Raw genomic sequence first — 20,864 nt, 5'->3', positions numbered from 1 at the left:
CTGCTTCAATCAAGACAACGGATAACCAGGTGCAACTACTGGTCAGCTACAAATACCCAGGTGCATCTGATATATATGATAGAGGTAGGGCGGCTGCAAAGCAGATATCCATTCAGGTTAATAACAAAAAGGCACAATACCGTGACTGGAACGATACACAGATAACCCGCACATAAAAGAGAGAAGCTTACGGTGACATTTCGGTCCGACTTGGACCATTGACAAAGTCACACAGTGTGACTTTGTCAATTGTCCAAGTCGGACCGAAACGTCGTCGTAAGCTACTCTCTTTTATGTGCGGGTTATTTGTGTATCCATTCATGTTTTATTTGACATACCAATACCTGGTGATCCGAGGGTCAAAATATTCAGAGTGCTGGGCGAGAAAACGTAGATCTATGCTTGGACAGTTAAGGGGATAAAGGAGGGGTATGAGATATTGGCAGTTTGGAGGGACATGTAAGCTGTATCTGAGCGCCTCTGCAAAGACAGTGATTATGTATGAGTGATGGTGAAAGTGTTGAATGATGAGTTTTTTCTTTCCTTTTGGGTTTTTTCTTTCTTTTTGGGCCACCCTGCCTCGGTGAGAAATGGCCGGAGTGTTAAAAAATAGATACATTATATTCCATAGAAACAAGTGAAATTATATAAAAAAGTCTTAATTTCAAGGCCAGTAGTGGATCTGAATCTAAAACTTTACCCTAAAATGTGTCTTCTGGGTGGCATTAAGAGGGACAAGAAGAGTATTGTATTTTTATTTATCGTCCAGGTTTAGGCCCAGAACTTTATATTCACTTTTCTAGCAAGTGATTCAGAATGGTCATCAATATCTTTGGGAAGCATTACTGAAAACAACATTCATTTGTAAAAAAATACACCTACCATCCGACTTACGACCGAGTTTGGTTCCAAGAAACCGGTCGTAAGTTGAAATGGTCGTAAGTCGAACTTTACTACTGAATATCAACAAAACATATTTGTAATGACTTTATTTTATTGTTTTATTTTGGTGTTTCATGTTTTACTTTACTTTTTATGTTGTTAGTACTGTATTTTATACTGTAAGGTTTAGGATAAACACTGTGTACAACACAAATAGTTGTTTATTTCCCAGAAATTTGGCATAAAAAACACGGTCGTAAGTCGAGTGGTCGTAAGTCGAGCAGGTCATCGGATGGTAGGTGTATTAGTAATCATAACAAAAAGGAATAAGCTTGAATAACTACATTAAAACCGGTTAGCAGGAATTGAGTCCTGGAGTTGGGAAGAACAGTGCCTGCACTCTAAAGGAGGGGTTTGGGATATTTGCTGTTTAGAATGACATCTAAACTGTTGTATCTGCATGCCTATACAAAGATGGTGATAGTGTGAATGATGGTGAAAGTTTTTCTTGGTGGGAGATGGCCAGTGTGCTAAAGAAAAAAAAATATTGAAGTCATAGTTTTATTATTATTATGAACACATTAGCTGTTTCCCACCAAGGTAGGGCGGCCCGAAAAAGGAAAACTTTCACCATCATTCACTCCATCACTGTCTTGCCAGAGGCGAGCTTACACTACAGTTATAGAACTGCAACATTAACACCCCTCCTTCAGAGTGCAACCTGAGGACTCCTATTATTTATGCTCCTTAATATGAAGCCAAGGATTCTGTTCGCTTTATTGCAAACACTTATGCACTAATGTCTTGGTTTCAGATTACTGTTCACCAGAACTCCTAAATCCTTTTCGCAATCAGTAATATTAACCCTTTCACTGTCGGTCCCGTAATATTACAACCTGCAAGCCAATGTCGGTCCCATAATAGTATGCCAAAATTCTAGTGGCTTCCAATCTTGCGGGAGAAAGCTGGTAGGCCTACATAAGACAATGGGTTTGAATGGTCAGTATCAGCAGTAGACAAAAAAAGTCCTGCAGAACGCAGTGCATGAGAAAAAAAAAAAAACTGTTTTTCGTTTAAAACAGTGACTTTGCAGTGTATTTTCGTATGGTATTTATGGTTGTATTCTTGTTTTCTTGGTCTCGTTTGATAGAATGGAAGATATATTACAGATGATTTTGAATGATTTACAGACTAAAAGTACCTTGAAATTGAGCTCAAAGTAGCGGATATGTTTGATTTTTGTCAATGTTGAAGAGTAAACAAATTACATCACACCTCCAATATACGTCAACTGGTGGGTCTAATATGCTTTCATAAATGTGCTGATATTATTTATATCAGTACATGGTATAAATAATATCTAATTTTGTGTCAATAAAAATTCAAAATGGAAAGCAAGCAATATATAAGAGGGGCCTGGAGATGTGACTAATGAACAGAGAAAAGGTTATTTTAGTGCTCAGAATGTTTGTATTGTTAATTATGGACCCTATTTTGAAAATGGCCTTCCTTGTGTATAAAATTGGCCAAATTACCAATTTCTGATCAATTTTTTGGGAAGTTGAAATTGGTAAATGGGTGGTTTCTTGTACTCAGTCAATAGACCAAAAGGAGTTCTAGCAAAATAGCTATGAGTTTGGTCAACTAGAACAATGGAATTGGTAAAAAAAGTAGGGCTCAAAGCGGGTAAATATCGCTAAGATCGCTAACTTTGCGAGAGTGTAATTCTGTAAGTTTTCCATAAAGTTTCATACTTTTGGTGCCATTACAATCAAAAAAAGATTCTCTATCATTTCATAAGAAAAAAATTTTTTTTTTTTTAATTTTTTGACACTGAAAGCAAGTTTGTGAGCAGGGATCTCAACAGTGAAAGGGTTTGTGATGAATGGTTTTGAAAACCGACAAGTTGAAGAATTGAGACACTTATGCAACACATGGGAATCTTTATTGAAGAAACGTTTCGCCACACAGTGGCTTCATCAGTCCAATACAAAGTAGAAATGGGTAAGGAGAGTAGAAGTATGAGGTAATCAGTCCCTCAACCTGGATTCGATGTGTTCAGTCCATCACAAGAGTGATGGACTGAACACATCGAATCCAGGTTGAGGGACTGATTACCTCATACTTCTACTCTCCTTACCCATTTCTACTTTGTATTGGACTGATGAAGCCACTGTGTGGTGAAACATTTCTTCAATAAAGATTCCCATGTGTTGCATAAGTGTCTCAATTCTTCAGTGAAAGGGTTAAGATTTACATTATTTAGTTTATATGTGGCATGGTTATTTTCCTGTCCAACATTTAGAACTTTGCATTTGTCTATATTAAACTGCATTTGCCACCTTTCTAACCACTGCATCAGTCTATTCATATCTTCCTGGAGTCCTCTGTCCTCATTAGAATGAATTAGACGGCCTAGTTTGGTGTCATCTGCAAATCTGCTTATGTTGCTATTCCCTCATCTATGTCATTTATGTAAACTGTGAACAACAAAGGACCCAACACTGACCCCTGTGGAACACTGCTTGTGACATTCCCCCACTTTGATTTCTCCCCATTTATGCAAATTCTCAGCTGCCTATTTGTCAACCATGCAGCTACACAGGAAAAAATTCCTCCTCCTATTCAGTGTGCCTTAAGTTTCCTCAATAGCTCTGATGTGGAACTCTATCAAAAGCCTTACGGAAGATCATATACACAATATCATATTCATTACCATGATCTACCACTTCATGTACCTAAGCAAATTCATAAGCTGCACTTCTATATTATGAACCACCAGAAAAACTGGAGAATACAAGTACAAGCCATACATAACCAAAATTTAAGAGGTTAAACAAGATTACATTATGAACAAATGAAAACAATGTGAAGTAGATTTGGGATGGGACTCTGGAAAGGAGTCTCTGCTTTTCAAGCTCATGGAAGCTGAGTCAGGGAAAAGATCATCATACCTAAGAACCTGAGCAAGCCCTTACCATTTAGTTGTAGTGCACATTTTCGAAGGCTCAATCTTTTCCGGTGGGTTGTACACCTCCAGTTTGGGAATAATTTTGACAGGGAACATCGAGGAGTCGCTGCTGGAATATTCTACCCCACCTAGCTTCCACTCTCCAGCACGTGTAACAAATACACTGCTGGCGCAAACATTATAGTGAATCAAATTCCCATCATTGTTTAAGAAGCTCAGACCTTTCTGTGGATAAATATAAATTAATATACATTATAATATGCAATTAAAAATTATAAGAGAGCAACTGAATGATCTATAGCAGGTGTCATAAACAAACACTCCAGTGATGCTTGCAACCTTTGAACTAATTTTACCAATCTGCAGACTATACAGCAAGGCTAATTTTGAATCCAGGTCAATGTGCTGATCACAAGTCACTAAAGATTTTATGTCAAGGTTTATTCATTTACTAATCATATTAACATTAGACATGATTTTCACTTCATATTTGACTAAAATATCAGGAGGAGAGAAGGAGGCAGTACACATAGGCCAGCACACAGGGACAGGACAAGAGAGGTAGTAGGAACTAGAGAGGTGGTAGTAGTAGTAGTTATGGAGTCTGGTCAAAGACCAAGAAAAAGGAGCACTGCAGGAAAGCTCAGGGCTACAAGGGATATGAACAAATTTGACAATTGTCTGTTCTCTAGTTTTTCGATCAAATGTCATTTCGGTTAATGAAATGTCTATCGGAGAAATGTCCATTCAGTAAAATGTCCTTTTGGCCAAATGTCTGTTCAGTGAAATGTCCACTCTGCCATGTGTCCATCGGTGAAATGTCCATTTGGCCAAATGCCCATCAGTGAAATGTCTGTCGGCCACCTGTCTGGCCACATACATTACTAAAGTTAAAAAGAGAAACTTTCATTTTTCTTTTTAGGCCACCCTGCCTAGGTGGGATGTGGCCAGTTTGTTGAAAGAATATGATAAGAGTGGATAGGGGAGCAATGTGGCAGATGTTGCAAATGTATGGAATAGGTAGTAAGTTACTAAATGCTGTAAAGAATTTGTATGAGGATAGTGAGGTTCAGGTTAGGGTACGTGGGAGATTACTTTCCAGTAAAAGTAGGCCTTAGACAGGGATGTGTAATGTCACCATGGTTGTTTAACATATTTATAGATGGAGTTGTAAAAGAAGTAAATGCCAGGGTGTTGGGGAGAGGGGTGAATTAAATTATGGGGAATCAAATACAAAATGGGAGTTGACAGTTACTGTTTGCTGATGATAGTGTGCTTTTGGGAGATTCTAAAGAGAAGCTGCAAAGGTTAGTGGATGAGTTTGGGAGGGTGTGTAATGAAAGCTTAAAGTGAACATAGATAAAGAGGGGTTTGGGATACTGGCAGTTTGGAGGGACCTCTAAACTGTCGTACCTGAGCGCCTCTGCAAAGACAGTGATTATGCATGAGTGAGGTGAAAGTGTTGAATGATGATGAAAGTATTTTCTTTTTGGGGATTTTCTTTCTTTTCGGGTCACCCTGCCTCGGTGGGAGACGACCGACGTGTTGGCAAAAAAAAAAAAAAGAGTATGGTGATGAGGGTATCAAACGAGTTAGGTAAAGAAAAATTGGATATTACATTGGAGGGAGGGAGTATGGAAGAAGAAAATGTGTTCACATAGTTTGCAGTAGATTTGTCAGCAGATGGGTTTATGAAGGATGAGGTTAAACTGATGAAGGAAAAAAGGGGAGTGGTGCACTGAGGTGTCAGTGGAGACAAAAAATGTTATCCATACAGGCAAAGAAGGGAATGTATGAGAGTATAGTGGTACCAACACTCTTATATGGCTGTGAAGCATGGATTGTGAATGCTGCAGCGAGGAGGAGACTGGAGGCAGTGGAGATGTCATGTCTAAGGGTAATGTGTGGTGTAAATATTATGCAGCTCTAGAATTCGTAGTGTGGAAATTAGGTGGTGTGGAGTTACAAAAAGTATTATTCTGAGGGCTGAAGAGGGGTTATTGATATGGTTTGGACATTTAGAGAGAATGGAACAAGGAAAGAATGACCTGGAGAGCATATAAGTCTGTGGGGGAAAAAAAGACATGGTAGGGGTAGTCCTAGGAAAGGATAGAGGGAGGGGGTAAAAGAGGTTTAGTGTGCAAGGGGTCTGGACATGCAGCAGGCATCTGTGAGCATGTTAGATAGGAGTGAATGGAGACGAATGGTTTTTGGGACCTGATGAGCCGTTGGAGTGTGAGCAGGGTAATACTGTGTGAAGGGATTCAGGTAAACCGGTTAGCCAGACTTGAGTCCTAGAAATGGTAAGTATAATGCCTGCACTTTAAAGGAGGGGGTTGGGATACTGGCTGTTTGGAGTGACATCTATATAATCATGTCTGGGCACCTATGCAAAGTCAGTGATTTTGTGTGAGTGATGGTTAAAGTGTTTCTTACTTTTTTTGAGTCACCCTGAACTGACATGTTGAAAAAAAAAAAACCACATTTTGGTGTGTGTTTGAAGTACAGCCCCTCTAAAAAAAATTAAAAAAAAAAAAATAATAATGTGGGCCCACTTGAACAAAAATCTAGGTGCTGTCAGAGTGAGAGAGAATACCAGTGAAGAGACTAGGAAACCTGCTAGTTGGACATGAATTTTTAAAAGTAGGGCGAATACCTAGATACAGTGCAAGAGAATGTCTTCTTTATATCACACTGCCTGCTTAGAGTGCCAAACTAAAGGCAGTACAGCCTCTCCTCACTTAATGGAGTTTCGTTCGTAAGACCACGTCAGTAAACAAATTCATCGCTAAGTGAGGAGCATACTATAATGGTAGTGGGTTTGTGTCAACCATCTTTGATATTGTTTTAAAATCACCTCTGCACCATTTATAATATTTCTGGTATATTTTTAAATGTTTATAGTGTACTGTATATTGTAATAAACAGAATAGAGGAACTCAGCTCTAATATACATTAGCATTTAAGTATGCATACTGGTCAAAGAGCCCGTCATAAGTCCAAGTCATCGGTAAATGAGTACATCGCTAAGTGAGGAGAGGCTGTACTTCTAAAACATTCTGAAAAAATAATTACACCACTAACAGTGAAACTATAAAAATCTGAGCACTTGTCAAGTTAACTAGGGAATCAGTTGCTAAAAAGCTTTTGCCTCTCCAGCCACTGCAATACAGCTTTAGTCTCATGATCAAATTTACCAGTGACCTCAAAGTGAGCCTGCACTTTAAAGGAGGGGTCTGGGATATTGGCTGTTTGGAGTAACATCTAAATTGTCGTACCTGAGCACCTCTGAAAAGACAGTGATTACATATGAATGATGATGAAAGTGCTTCATTCTTTTTTTGGATCACCCTGCCTCGGTTGGAGATGGCCGACGTGTTGAAAAAATCTTTTCTTTCAACATACCAGCCGTATCCCACCAAGACAGGGTAACCTAAAAAGAATAACAAAAGTTTCTCTTTTTAAATTTAGTAATGCATATAGGAGAAGGGGTTACTAGCCCCTTGTTCCCGGCATTTTAGTCGCCTCTTACAAACGCATGGTTTACAGAGGAAAGATTCTTCTCCACTTCCTCATAGAGATCAATGTACATACATATAGTATATCAAAATTATGAAAAATGAAAAAACAAAATACAATTAAAATTAAAGGTGCTGTGGGCAGTAATAGCAAAACTCATTTTTTTTTTTTTCAACAAACTGGCCGTATCCCACAAAGGCAGGGTGGCCAAAAAAGAAAAACGAAAGTTTCTCTTTTTAAATTTAGTAATTTATATAAGAGAAGGGGTTACTAACCCCTTGCCCCCGGCATTTTAGTCGCCACTTACAAATGTATGGCTTACAGAGGAAAGATTCTTCTCCACTTCCTCATGGAGATTAAAAATGAAAAAAAAAATACGATTAAAATTAAAGGTGTTGTGGGCAGTAACAGCAAAACTCAACATCTTAACTATAAAAAAAAAAGCCTTAAAACACTAGTTATACGTACAGGTTAACAAAAATAAACAAAATTTTAAAAAATATTTGACAATTAAATAGTCCTTCAAATACATTGCAGAATCCCATTCACCACCCATCCAGAGAAATTGCATTTTTAACAATATATTAATGAGAAACTGTATCAATGACCTAATTGCTCAGGAAAACCAAATGATCCTCTGTGCCTTAGTTTAAAAAATAAGCATGAAGGTGGTACCTGAAGCCTGGTAACCCATTATCTTGTGATTACATATTACACTGTCTTCAGCAGTCATATACCTAATTTAGCCATATCTTTACAGTTTGTTAAATTTGTTGGTGATTGATAAAAGTGTGAAAAAAAAGTTATTTAACAAGAAAGTTGTATAGTGAATGTATGATCTAGGATTCAGAGCAATTCTGAAAAATATTTTTATTTGAGGGTTGATAGAACCACCAAAGGATACACCGAGCTGAGCTGTACCAGCCCACCACACCTCTGGGAGTAGCACTCTTACAGTTCCAGGAGTCTTACCCCTTAAAAACATTTTACATCATTATATAATACTATAGGATTTTTTTCAACATTTCTTTCTCAAATGTATTTAACTTTTAGCATATGTTTTTTTTGGTAGGGGTGTGGCAAGTCCCTATACGTTAGGCACAATTTCATAAGGAAACACAGCTCATTTTAACAGGTGTTTTCATGTTGATGGTAGCAAATACCACATCACATTTAACCCTTTGACTGTTTCGGTTGTATATATATGTCTTACGAGCCAGTGTTTTTGACGTATTAATATGCCAAAATTCTAGCGGCTTCAAATCAAGCAGGAGAAAGTTGGTAGGCCCACATGCGAGAGAATGGGTCCATGTGGTCAGTGTGCGCAGTATAAAAAAAATCGTGCAGCACGCTGTGCATGAGAAAAAAAAACTCCGACCGTGTTTTTGGATTAACACTGATTTTGAGGTGTATATTTTCATAAGGTATTTATGGTTGTATTCTCATTTCCTTGGTCTTATTTGATAGAATGGAAGAAATATTACAGAAATATTGACGATTTTTATTGGTTTCGCAACGAAAAGAACCTTGAAACTGAGCTCAAATTTCGATTTTTGCCCATGTTCAAGAGTAAACAAATGATGTCATTGCCCAATAAGTGTCCAGTTAGCCATTCTAATACTCAGTCATGAATGGATTGACATTTTTTATACAATTATTACAATAATGCAGTAGCCTGTATACAGTAGATCTTCTACTTTTTGTATGAATAAAAATTCAAAATAGAAAGCAAGAGTAATATAAGAGGGGCCTGGAGGCATGATGATGAACAAAGAAAATATTATTTTAGTGCCAGGAATGTCTGCACTGTTCATTCTGGACTCCATTTTGAAACTGGCATCTTTTTTAATTTGTGTGAAATTGGCCAAATTACCAATTTCTGACCACTTTATTGGGTAGTTGAAATTGGTAAATGGGCAGTTTCTTGTAATCAGTCTATAGACCAGATAGAGTTCTAAAGAAATAGCTATGAGTTTAGTCGACTGGAACAATAGAATTGGCCGAAAATAGGGCTCAAAGTGGGCAAAATCACCGATGCGTAAACATCACCGAGAATGCTAACTTCGCGAGAGCGTAATTCCATAAGTTTTCCAACAAATTTCGTACTTTCGGTGACATTAACATCGGGAAAAGATTCTCTATGATTTCAAAGGAATTTTTTTTTTTTTTCAAAAATTTTGTGACACAGAGACACACTTTAGGATTTGGGGTCGAGACAGTCAAAGGGTTAAATAATGAAGAATAATAGTCCTGGGGGAGATCAAAGCAATAAAGTTTAAGTTACCATACTTTGCTATGGAGTTCTGATCCTAACTTGCAGGCACACAAGGTGTGGAGAAATTTTCTCCAGGAGGGGGGTATCAGTCCCCTTCAGCCCCTTTCAGCCCTGAGGGGCCCAGCCCTCTCAGAAGGGGGCAAACATCTTGTTTACTGCTGCAGCAAGTAATTGATCCCAGATGCAGTACGAGTATACGACGTGGTCAAGCGACCACCGCTCCTTGCAAGAGTCCAGTGTTGCAAAGTGTAGTTTAATAAGAGACAGTCCATCTCTTACCTTAGCAGGATAATTAAGGAAAATCCTGCTCTCACTTTATTACCATGGTAAAGATAGTATACATTGTTGTCTATGCTTAAGACACCAGGAATCAAGCATTCTGCTTTGCTTCATGGAGGAAGTTTGGCAAGGAAGCAAAAAGTATTAGGTCAGCTTTTTCTTTATGTTCTGGGGGCACTGCAGCGGCGTAGGATGCTGTGAGGTGAGATTACTTTTCACCCTACTGGGAGTCACACTGACGCCAGGATAACCAACAAAGAACACTGATCCGTGCATTAGTGTGAACAAAGTGTCTTACAAAACACGATAAACACTTACAGAGAAGTGTGATCAGCTTCTTTAGTGATAAGATTGTGAACAATAAAGACAAACCTTGTGGAACAGTGTACCAGTGTATGTATTCCTAGACTATGGAAGACTTCAGCTTCTATCAAGTCACCGATACCTGTCGAGGGTGTGAAGAACACCGTAGCTCATGCTACAATAGCAAGGTGGGTTTCAGATTTCTTGTAGTACAGGGGACTGCGCAGTTCTTGTGTCACAAGGAGCTTGTTATCAACCTATAGTCAGCAGTGAGGTGCGGACTTTTGAGTCCACACAAGTAAGTATGTCAGCAATCAGTGAATGAAATGCTGACATAACACCCCCTAGGGGTAATTTACAATCATACCTAATATACTTTATTTCAGCCCGTTAAGAAGTGAATGAGACAGCTTCTCGAGACCTCGTCTGCAGGGGCGGCTGTGTGGACGATAGCTGTCTTATCAGCTAAGTACTCCCTATATTTAATCTTTAACGTTAGCTGGTAAACCATTTCTCAACACAAGGCACTATCTACACATTCCCTCAGACTACACATTAACCCTTAAACTATCCAAATGTAGATCTACGCTGACATGCATAGTGCTCCAAATGTAGATCTACTTTTTTTACATGCTTTCAAATGGAGAAAATAAAGGTTGGAGCGCTATGTACATGAACGTAGATCTACATTTGGACAGTTCAAGGGTTAATGACTATTCCTTCACTAACCCGAATATTGGCCATAGTGGCACTTATTCCTTTCTGCCATACAATGCCTCATATACTGTACTGCATATACATTGTTACTTTGCAATGACAATTCTTTCAAGAGTTAAAAATTATCAAGTAGAACTGAAGAAAATAGAGAAGTGCTGACTCACAGTGACTTGAAGCAGCCCCCATGACACAGCAGTAGTGCGATGTGCAGCAGTCAGAGAGTCGTCACTCAGCCACGTCAAGAGTGGAGTTATGGGCTCCGTTACCAAGTACACCAACTTATCGCTCTAAACAAAAACATTAAACAAATGTTAACTGATATCAAAAAAATTATTAATGTGTAATTTATAAACTCCAGAAACATTAAATACCACACTTCATATTCCTTGCCACAAGATTTTACCATTTAATATTAAAATTAATAAAAAATAATAAATAACAATAGTTTATCTTTATTTACAAAAATTGTAATAACACTGTTGTAAATAATTGAGTAGTACATGTAAAGTCTGAACCCATGTCAAGTATGTCTCAAAACTAGCAGGTTAGTGTGAGAGTACTGGCCTGCTAGTTTGAGGACTGCCATGCTAATTTGATCACTGGCCTACTAATTTGAGAAGTGGCCTACTAGTTTGATCACTGGCCTGCTAGTTTGGGCACTGGCTTGCTAGTTTTAGCACTGGCCTGCTAGTTTAAGCACTGGCTTGCTAGTTTGAGCACTGGCCTGCTAGTTTGGGCACTGGCCTGCTAGTTTGGGCACTGGCCTGCTAGTTTGGGCACTGGCCTGCTAGTTTAGGCACTGGCCTGCTAGTTTGATCATTGGCCTGCTAGTTTGATCACTGGCCTGCTAGTTTAAGCACTAGCTTACCATATTCAAACACGGCCCCTTCAGTCTTGTTCATTAACCCCCCCCCCTCCTTCAGGATATAGACTACCAATCAGAAACTTCTTCTCAGTGTCCAAAAATCCCCCCCCCCCCACCAAAAAAAAAAAAAATTAGGTTTTGTCATGAAATGGTAGAGAATCTTTTTCTGAAGATAATGATACCAAAAATACAAAATCTGATGGGAAACTTATGGAATTGTGCTGATACAAAGCTAGCAGTCTCCCGCAATGTAAACACCAGTGATTTTGCCAACATTGAGTCCAATTTTAAACCAATTCCATTGTTCCAGTCGACCAAATTCTTAGCTATTTCGTGGTATGCCTTCCATCATATCAAATGAGCACAAGAAGCCACCCATTCAATTGTGTCAACTACCCAATATAGTGATCAGAATTCGCTAATTTGGCCAATTTCATACAAAAAATTTAAAAAATGCCAATTTCAAAATAATCCATCATAAACAATTTAGACTTTCCTGGCATTAAAACAACATTCCCTCTGTTCATTAGTCACATCTCCAGCCCTCTTCTTTATTACACTTGGTTTCCATTTTAATTTCCTAAACAAAATATAGACAATTTACTCTATTTCTTGGACAATAATATATAACCAGGAAAGACTGTTCATGGTTCACAGTGTTCCAATAAATGAATCAGACCTAATAAAAACCTATAAAACAGACTGGGAATTGTAGGGAGGCCTTACCCATCCTCTGGAATATTGACAAAAATCAAATATTTCTGCTACTTTGAGCTCAATTTCAAGCTACTTCAGCCCAGAAACCAATTTAAATCACCTCTATTTGAGTAAAATGTCTTCTATTCTATTAAATGATATCAAGAAACTGCCAATAAAACAACAAAAAATTCCAGAAATGCACCACAAGGTCATTATTTTAAACCACACACACAGACAGTTATGTTTTTCCAATCATGTACCACATGGGGCAGGATTGTTTTTATATGGTTCACACTCACTGCACAGACCCAGTCTCTCATGTCTAGGCCAAAATTTACCACTCACAGCTTATCTGAGTGAGCTGAGCTCAGGATGTAATATGTCACAAACCCTGAGTTCAAGACATAACATTACGGCAACGATCCTGAAAGGGTTGAAATGTTAAATTACCTGTACATAGATATTACAATGAATATCTTAAAAGATTTCTGTGTACAGATGAAAAAATCCAGAAGTTATACACAACACTTCAGGCAAACTTAACTAGAACTAAGCTCAAATAATAAAAAAATATGCAAAATGTTTAGCTTATGATTTGAAGACCTAGGCAGATATGTGGCTAATTTTGGAAAATTTAAAATAGGCAAAAGTAATGGTATAAAGCATGCATAACTTTTGTGACAGTAATTATAAATAGTGTATGACAAACTACAATATGCAACAGAAGAAAAATATATTAGCAAGTTAATATATAAACAATCATCAGAATCATTAGCAATACAATATGGAATAGTAGAAAAACATATTAATAACAAATTAATATAAGTACAATTATTGGAATCATTAGCAAAAGCCATGAATAACAGTGAAGATAAAGATACAGCATTAATGAATGTAATACTGATTTATGTAATATAATTCAAGCTAGAAAAAAATAATTAAAAGTGTGAATAATACCAAAACAAATCTAAAAGGTGTATGTAATAATATGTAATCTAAAACATGTTTTATTGTACAGTTAAAAAACAGACACTGCATATTTTAACGTTTTCTCAAATGCTTAAACAACTGGGTACAGTGGAACCCCGGTTTTCCTTCTTAATCCGTTCCAGAAATTCGGTCGAAATCCGAAATAATGTAAATCCAATTAATCCATTCCAGACACCCAAAAATATTAATAAAAAATACATTTTAGAGAGAATAACTATAGTTTTACATACAGAAAACAATGAGAAATAAATATAAAGCACTAATTTTAATGGATAAATGAACATTTAAATCACCTTTACCTTTATTGAAGACTCTTGTTGGCATATTCTTTACAAAAATCCGCATGCAACTGCCTTGCCTTTTCGCAAATTATTACCTCCACAACACTATCTCTTAACTGTTTTTCTTTGATCCACACCAACAACAACTTCTTAGCATTTTCGATTTTTTGCCATTACTACCACCCTCTAACACTATCACTACCACCCTCTACCACCATCACTACCACCCTCTACCACAGTCACTACCACCCTCTACCACAGTCACTACCACCCTCTACCACAGTCACTACCACCCTCTACCACAGTCACTACCACCCTCTACCACAGTCACTACCACCCTCTACCACAGTCACTACCACCCTCTACCACCAATGCTTCGGATGAATGCGGACGGACGTGTCTGATACGAACGATTTCCAAGGGGAAGTAAGAAACCTGGGGTAAAATTTCGCCCAAAAAAGTGGTCGAAATCTGAATTGTATGATATCCGCACTGGACAATTTTATTTGAATTCCTTAATTAATACAGTACACAACTTTTTGCTTTGTTTCATGAGCAATTCCTGATTCAGCGGACCCTCAACCAACGATATTAATCAGTTTTTGAGTGCTCATCGTTAGCCAAAATTATCGTTAGTCGAGTTAATTCTCCCCATAAGGAATAATGGAAATCAAATTAATCAGTTCCTGACACCCCAAAGTATTGAAAAAAAAAATTTTACCACATGAAATATTAATTTTAATACACACAAACTGAAGAAGACATGTACAATTACATGACACTTACCTTTATTGAAGATCTGGTGATGATTGATGGGATGGGAGGAGGGGAGTGTGTGTGTGGATGGTGTTAGTGTTTAGAAGGGGAATCCCATTCCATTAGGACTTGAGGTGTCAAGTCCTTTTCCAGGGTTACTTCCCTTCTTTTAATGCCACTAGGACCAGCTTGAGAGTCACTGGACCTCTGTCGCACAACATATCTGTCCATAGAGCTCTGTACCTCCCGTTCCTTTACGATTTGTCTAAAATGAGCCACAACATTGTCATTGTAATAGTCACCAGCACAGCTTGCAATAGCTGTGTTAGAGTGATTTTTCATCCATAAATGTTTGCAGTTCAACCCACTTTGCACACATTTCCTTAATCTTTGAAGTAGGCACAATGGATTCCACAACTGGCATAGGCATCTCAGGGTTAGCCCCAAACCCTTCAAAATCTTTCTTAATTTCCATACTAATTCTCACCCTTTTTATCACAGGGATGGCATTAGAAGCTTTCTTGGGGCCCATGGTGACTTATTTTGCAGGTGCAATCACTAATAACGCTGTGATAATATGAAGTGTTCCGATTGTATGTTTGGATGCGACCGTGGTGGCTGGCTTATAAACACTGCGCAGGCCACATGTGGACGCGTCTCAAATTGAACGAATCACGTTGGTTGAATTTTTTAGCGCTAGTCGAGGCAAAATTTTTGCGTTAAAATGTATCGCTAGTCAGATTTAAAGTTATACGATGCCATCATTGGTTGAGGGTCCACTGTATTTGGTTCTTGTATTTGCATAATTTCTATAGAGATTCAACCAAACAATGAATATCAATGAGGGATTTCTTTCTAGTCTGGTGGATGTTCTGTTACAGCTCACAAGGTCTTAAAGTTGGGTCAGTGTTACAGTTCAGGGACTTTAAGATGTTCAGTGAACAGAATGATATATGAATGGAGTTTAGATTTTGCAAAATCTAGAGACCTCAATAATGGCCTTGAGGGTCATCTACAGGTCCTAACAGCTTCATTTTAGCAACTGATAATTGGAACAGAGTAGGCTGCTGTTGTAGATTCTAGTCACAGATTTTATATTAAGTAAGATAATAGATAAATGAGTGAAGAGTTCAGGCTTATCAGCAAATTATGGAGGGCATAGCAACAAAATTTGGAACGCATACCTACTGTATTATATATTTTGTATTTACATTATATGAACATTAAATTTCAATTCTACAAGAGTTTACCTGGAGAGAGTTTACCTGGAGAGAGTTCCAGGGGTCAACGCCCCCACGGCCCGGTCTGTGACCAGGCATAAGAAATTTCCCTTTTCATTTCTGTCCACTTTGACATGAAAGTTTATTCCTAAAATGATGTAGTTTGTTTCTCATCATTCAGTTGTAGCTCTTTTTAGTTTACCATTAACACAGTTATTTAATATCAGAGGGTCAATGTCAAATAAAAGTAAGGTGATGTCATTAGTAAAGGTTTATAGCAACATTTGGTAGATCACTGATATAGATGAGCTGAAGAAGGGGGCTTAGGATGTTACCATCACTGAGAGGAAACTTCTTACAGTCACTTATTCATTAAAATAAAAAAAACTTACCTCCAAACTATCAATGTAGGTGAGGATGCAGGGATGGCGCAGAGTTTTAAGCTTCTTGATAGCCGCCTTGGCTACATCCAAATAGGATGTGTTTCCATCTCTTACGTCACATACGAATAAACTGACCTCTTCTCCATTTTGCTGCAGAAAGACAAAAATGAATATAACTGAGATACTAAGACCATGCAAATTACAAAATATCTGAAATAATTAGATCAAGCAAATTACAAAAAAGTTTTCTTAACTGACCTACTACAATAAATTTGAACCAAACTAAAAATGTTATAAAAAAATTACTGGTACACGTTAAGAGACCATACAATAAGTGTCAGGGGCCCGAGACTGTTCAACTGCCTCCCAGCACACATAAGGGGGATTACCAACAGACCCCTGGCAGTCTTCAAGCTGGCACTGGACAAGCACCTAAAGTCAGTTCCTGATCAGCCGGGCTGTGGCTCGTACGTTGGTTTGCGTGCAGCCAGCAGCAACAGCCTGGTTGATCAGGCGCTGATCCACCAGGAGGCCTGGTCACAGACCGGGCCGCGGGGGCGTTGACCCCCGAAACTCTCTCCAGGTAAACTCCAGGTAAACAGGCAGGTCCCACTTACACAGCAGGTTAGGTCCAGGTTAGAGCTGTAAAGCAAAAATTGCTGTAAAATGAAACAGCCTTTTCTCACTTTCAAATACATTTAAAAGCTTAATAACATGTTTACACTATCATATATTAAGTGAGGAATAGAGCTAGGCCTAAAAAATACATATGCAGTACACACATTACTTACCTTAAAATATTTTCGTCCTTAGCTTGAAATGAGTGGCGAATATTTTTATTGCAAGAAGTCTGAATATGTGAAGAATTTGTATAACTGAAAACCGCTGCACTGGCAAAATGCCATAAAGCAAAATGCTGTACAGTGATGCAGCCTGTACATAAAACATGGCAGATTTTTATTCATCAGCCATTAACTAAAAAGGAATGGTAACCCAGAGAAGAAAAACATTCACCGTCACGTACACGAACTACAGTCCCTGAACAGCAGCGCCAATGGCAACCTACACATATCTATAAACAAAAAAATAAACATAACAAATATCATATATAAAACAGAGTGAAAGCAGATAATAACTACTACAATTTAATCATTTATTAACAGTATTGAAAAGACATAAGATAAATCAAGGCAAGTGTCATATGAACAAATATATGGGACAAGGAAATGTTATTTTTAAAGCAATTTAGATAATGAAATTTGCTTCACTAATGTGAAACCTGTTGTAGTCTTTTGGTACACAAATACATAATTCAGTGTCAAACTTTAGATAAACAGAATTCATTTTCAACTGAAAGGAGACGATTTCTGTCGGAACCCGTAGTGACCTCTCGCAGAACCCTAGGGTTCTGGGAAACCCCAGCTGGGAAATGCTGGTAAGCTTATTCACGAATACACAAATACAGTTATACAGATTATCATACATAGCAGTATATGTGTAGAGAACCTGGGATAACACAAAAAAGTCAGTCAAAGTGACTTATTTCCATTGGGGTCCTTGTGATAATTATTTATATTTAAAGGTTAAAAACAGGTATCTTAACTGGTCTAGCGGGTACATGTTACAGGTATACATATATATTATGTATATTTAACAAACAAAAGTTAATGTGTATATTTAACATAAAATGTTAATGTTGATTATTTCCACTGAGATTCACGACAAATTTTACCTGTGAAAATTTATCAATGGATAAATTTTTCCCCGCATTATGAGTATAGTGTGTGTGATGACATTCTTCACCAATAATCTGTGTTATGGATAAATGGTTTAACATGAGAAATTAAAAGTAAAAATAAGATATATATATAAATTTAAACGTATATTAACTTACCCTTTTCTTGCCTCGGTGCAGCTTCCATACCGTGCGATTGTCTTCACACCTCACTTCTTCACCAATCTCATAAGGAAGTGAACTGGCTGGGTCGCGGGAAAACAGTGACCACATATTGTGTGTATGTGAAGTCAGTGAAGTTAAACTTTGAAGTTGACAGCAGAGTGAAGCAGCTGTGCCAACACACCGCAAAGTTTGTAAGTTCAGCTACTAGCCATCCTCCTATAATTATCACTCACTTTACTTCTAAACTGCAATGTATTGCAAATGGTCTTCAATGATATCCTTTAAAAATAACTGCCATTGACATATTTGTAAATAAAGATGAAAAACAATGTTTTATTTTACATATCAATATATCTTGTTGTTGTAAAGCGAGTCTTCATAAGATTGTCACAATGGTTGACATCTAACAATGTTCACAAGTTATTGTACACATCTTTTTCTTTCCTTTCCTCTATATCTTATATTGTGTTGATAACTGTAGTGAGCATCATAATGAAGGCAATGGTGTCTATGATGTTAGTAATAGTGATGACCGTAATATAAGTGGTGGTGAAGAGTGTGATGAGGGCAATGGTGTCTATAATGGCAGTAATAGTGATGAGCGTAATGTAAGTGGTGGTGAAGAGTGTGATTAAGTAAGTTTATTCAGGTATACACAAATACAGTTACATAGAATTATCATACATAGCAGCATATGTGTAGAGAACCTAGGATAACCCAAAAAAGTCAGACAGAGTGACTTATTTCCATTGGGGTCCTTTTACCTTATTATAATATAAAGGTTATAATATTTTCTTATTATTCTACAATGAAGATAACATCTTATTATCATACTAAAAAGACTATCTACTACACCAAGGTCATTAAGACTATCTACAATACGAGGGTCATTACTAGGAAGAAGGTAAAATTTACACGTAAGTTAGCTAAAAAAAATAGAAAATCATTCCCCTCCCTTTCTGTAGCTACATTCATCAGACACCTTTTGGCACTCTTCTTGAACTGGTTCATGCTATGACTGGCTTTGACATGTGCGGGCAGTCTGTTCCATTCCTTTATTGCTGTACAATAAAAGGTGTTTGAAGCCTGGCCACTGACTGTGGGTACTACAAAGTTGTGCTCTCTCCCCCTAGTACTGGAGTTTACCTGGAGTTTACCTGATTGCTTTGGTTCCCAACCTTGACAAAATTGACAGCAAGATATTCTGGACATTGTTTGTGAGCAATTTTATAAACATGATTTAGCTTCAGTTGTTTTACTCTGTCTTCAACATTCAGCAAATCCAACTGCTGTAATTCATCCTGGCCTACATGTTCTCTTGGTCCCAGCCCCAGGATGAATCTTACGATTTTGTTCTGGGCGATTTGCAGTCTATCTTTCAGTTTTTTTGTCAAGGCAGAGTACCAAGAAGAGCAAGCGTAATCCATATGGCATTGTATAAGGGCTAGACATAGGGTCCTGCGAGCCTCAGTAGGTAGACTCTGTGCTTGTCTATACAGGAACTTCAGTCTGGCATTCGCTTTCTTTACTACACTGTTCCCTATCAATTCTCCTGACATGCATGGGTCAAAGGGGATTCCCAAATATTTTACTGATGAAACCAAAGTGATGGGCTCCCCATTACATTGAACATTAAAATTATTTACCCTTCTCAGTTTATGTTTCGTGCCAAAGAGAATGGCTTCAGTTTTCCCTAGGTGTAATGATAGTTTGTTGTCTACTAACCATTTGCTGCAGGACTCCAGTTCCAGTGTTAAAACATTAGCAATATCTTGTGGGTCTTTACCTGACACTAACAGAGCACTGTGATGAGGTTAACCACTTTGACATTAATGTTGAATACAATACTGTTGATAAATGTAATGAACACAATGTTGGTAGTGGTGTTGGTGATGACAGTTGTAGTGTTGCGTGTAATGTTAGTGGAGGAGGGAATGTGAGTGGTGGTGTCACCTATCATACATTCATACATGAACAGCGTCGTGCTCTGATTATACAAAGACTCCCACGAGGCCTTACAACTGGAAGTGCACTTAGAAAACTCATGGACCAGGGCAACACTGTTGACATTGATAAGGTCTGCTATTTATATGAACAATTTTTTCATTATGCTGAGAAACTCAACAAAATCCCAGGACTTTTATAATGGATCAAAACTCGTATAAACTTTCTATATTATGCTGGAATATTGCATCACTTAGAAAAAGACTTCCTAACCTTCATCATAAAGTAACCACTGAACCCATTGATGTTGTGTGTCTACAAGAGTGCAGAGTCCCTGAAAAATCCCAACCCCCTAAATTACCATCATTTGTTGCATATAACCTCAAATCTACTAACTCTTGTGTTCTATATATTAAAAAATCACTTCCCCATCAACTTCTTGCACATAAGAAAACAGAGGGGCTACAATATCACGGTGTTAGGATTTATATAGGGAACTCTGCTCTCAACATATTTAACTTGTACGCTCCTGCTGATAAGTTTAATTACTTGGAGCTCCCAACTTGTGCTCATTCTGAACCTACTCTCATTATTGGCGATTACAATGCGAGACACAAAAGCATTGGAAACTCACAGTTTGGTAATCGTAATGGCAGTCAACTGTTGTCACTCTTAAACAGTCATGATAATGCTCGTACGTTGGTTTGCGGCTCGTACGTTGGTTTGCGTGCAGCCAGCAGCAACAGCCTGGTTGATCAGGCTCTGATCCACCAGGAGGCCTGATCACAGACCGGGCCGCGGGGGCGTTGACCCCCGGAACTCTCTCCAGGTAAACTCCAGGTAATGTGCAAATTGTAGTTGACCTTGAACCCACACATAT

The 20,864-nt window shown here is 38.0% G+C and overlaps 1 protein-coding gene across 1 annotated transcript in view; it reads right to left on the bottom strand.

Moving 5' to 3' along the window:
- yata (N-terminal kinase-like protein yata) overlaps positions 1-18,259 on the bottom strand; it is an 84,169-nt gene extending 65,910 nt beyond the window's left edge. The window contains exons 1-4 of the mRNA XM_070096532.1: positions 18,035-18,259; positions 16,150-16,290; positions 11,111-11,233; positions 3,861-4,078 (exon numbers count right to left, since the gene is read on the bottom strand). Of these exons, the coding sequence (XP_069952633.1) occupies positions 3,861-4,078; positions 11,111-11,233; positions 16,150-16,290; positions 18,035-18,148 (596 nt within the window). The 5' untranslated portion in view covers positions 18,149-18,259. The remainder of the gene's footprint in view (positions 1-3,860; positions 4,079-11,110; positions 11,234-16,149; positions 16,291-18,034) is intronic.
- Between the last annotated feature and the right edge of the window lie 2,605 nt (positions 18,260-20,864).

This window comes from Cherax quadricarinatus, chromosome 54 (assembly GCF_038502225.1).
Source record: "Cherax quadricarinatus isolate ZL_2023a chromosome 54, ASM3850222v1, whole genome shotgun sequence".
NCBI classification, from domain to species: domain Eukaryota; kingdom Metazoa; phylum Arthropoda; class Malacostraca; order Decapoda; family Parastacidae; genus Cherax; species Cherax quadricarinatus.
This window is presented reverse-complemented; position numbering and strand designations above follow the sequence as displayed.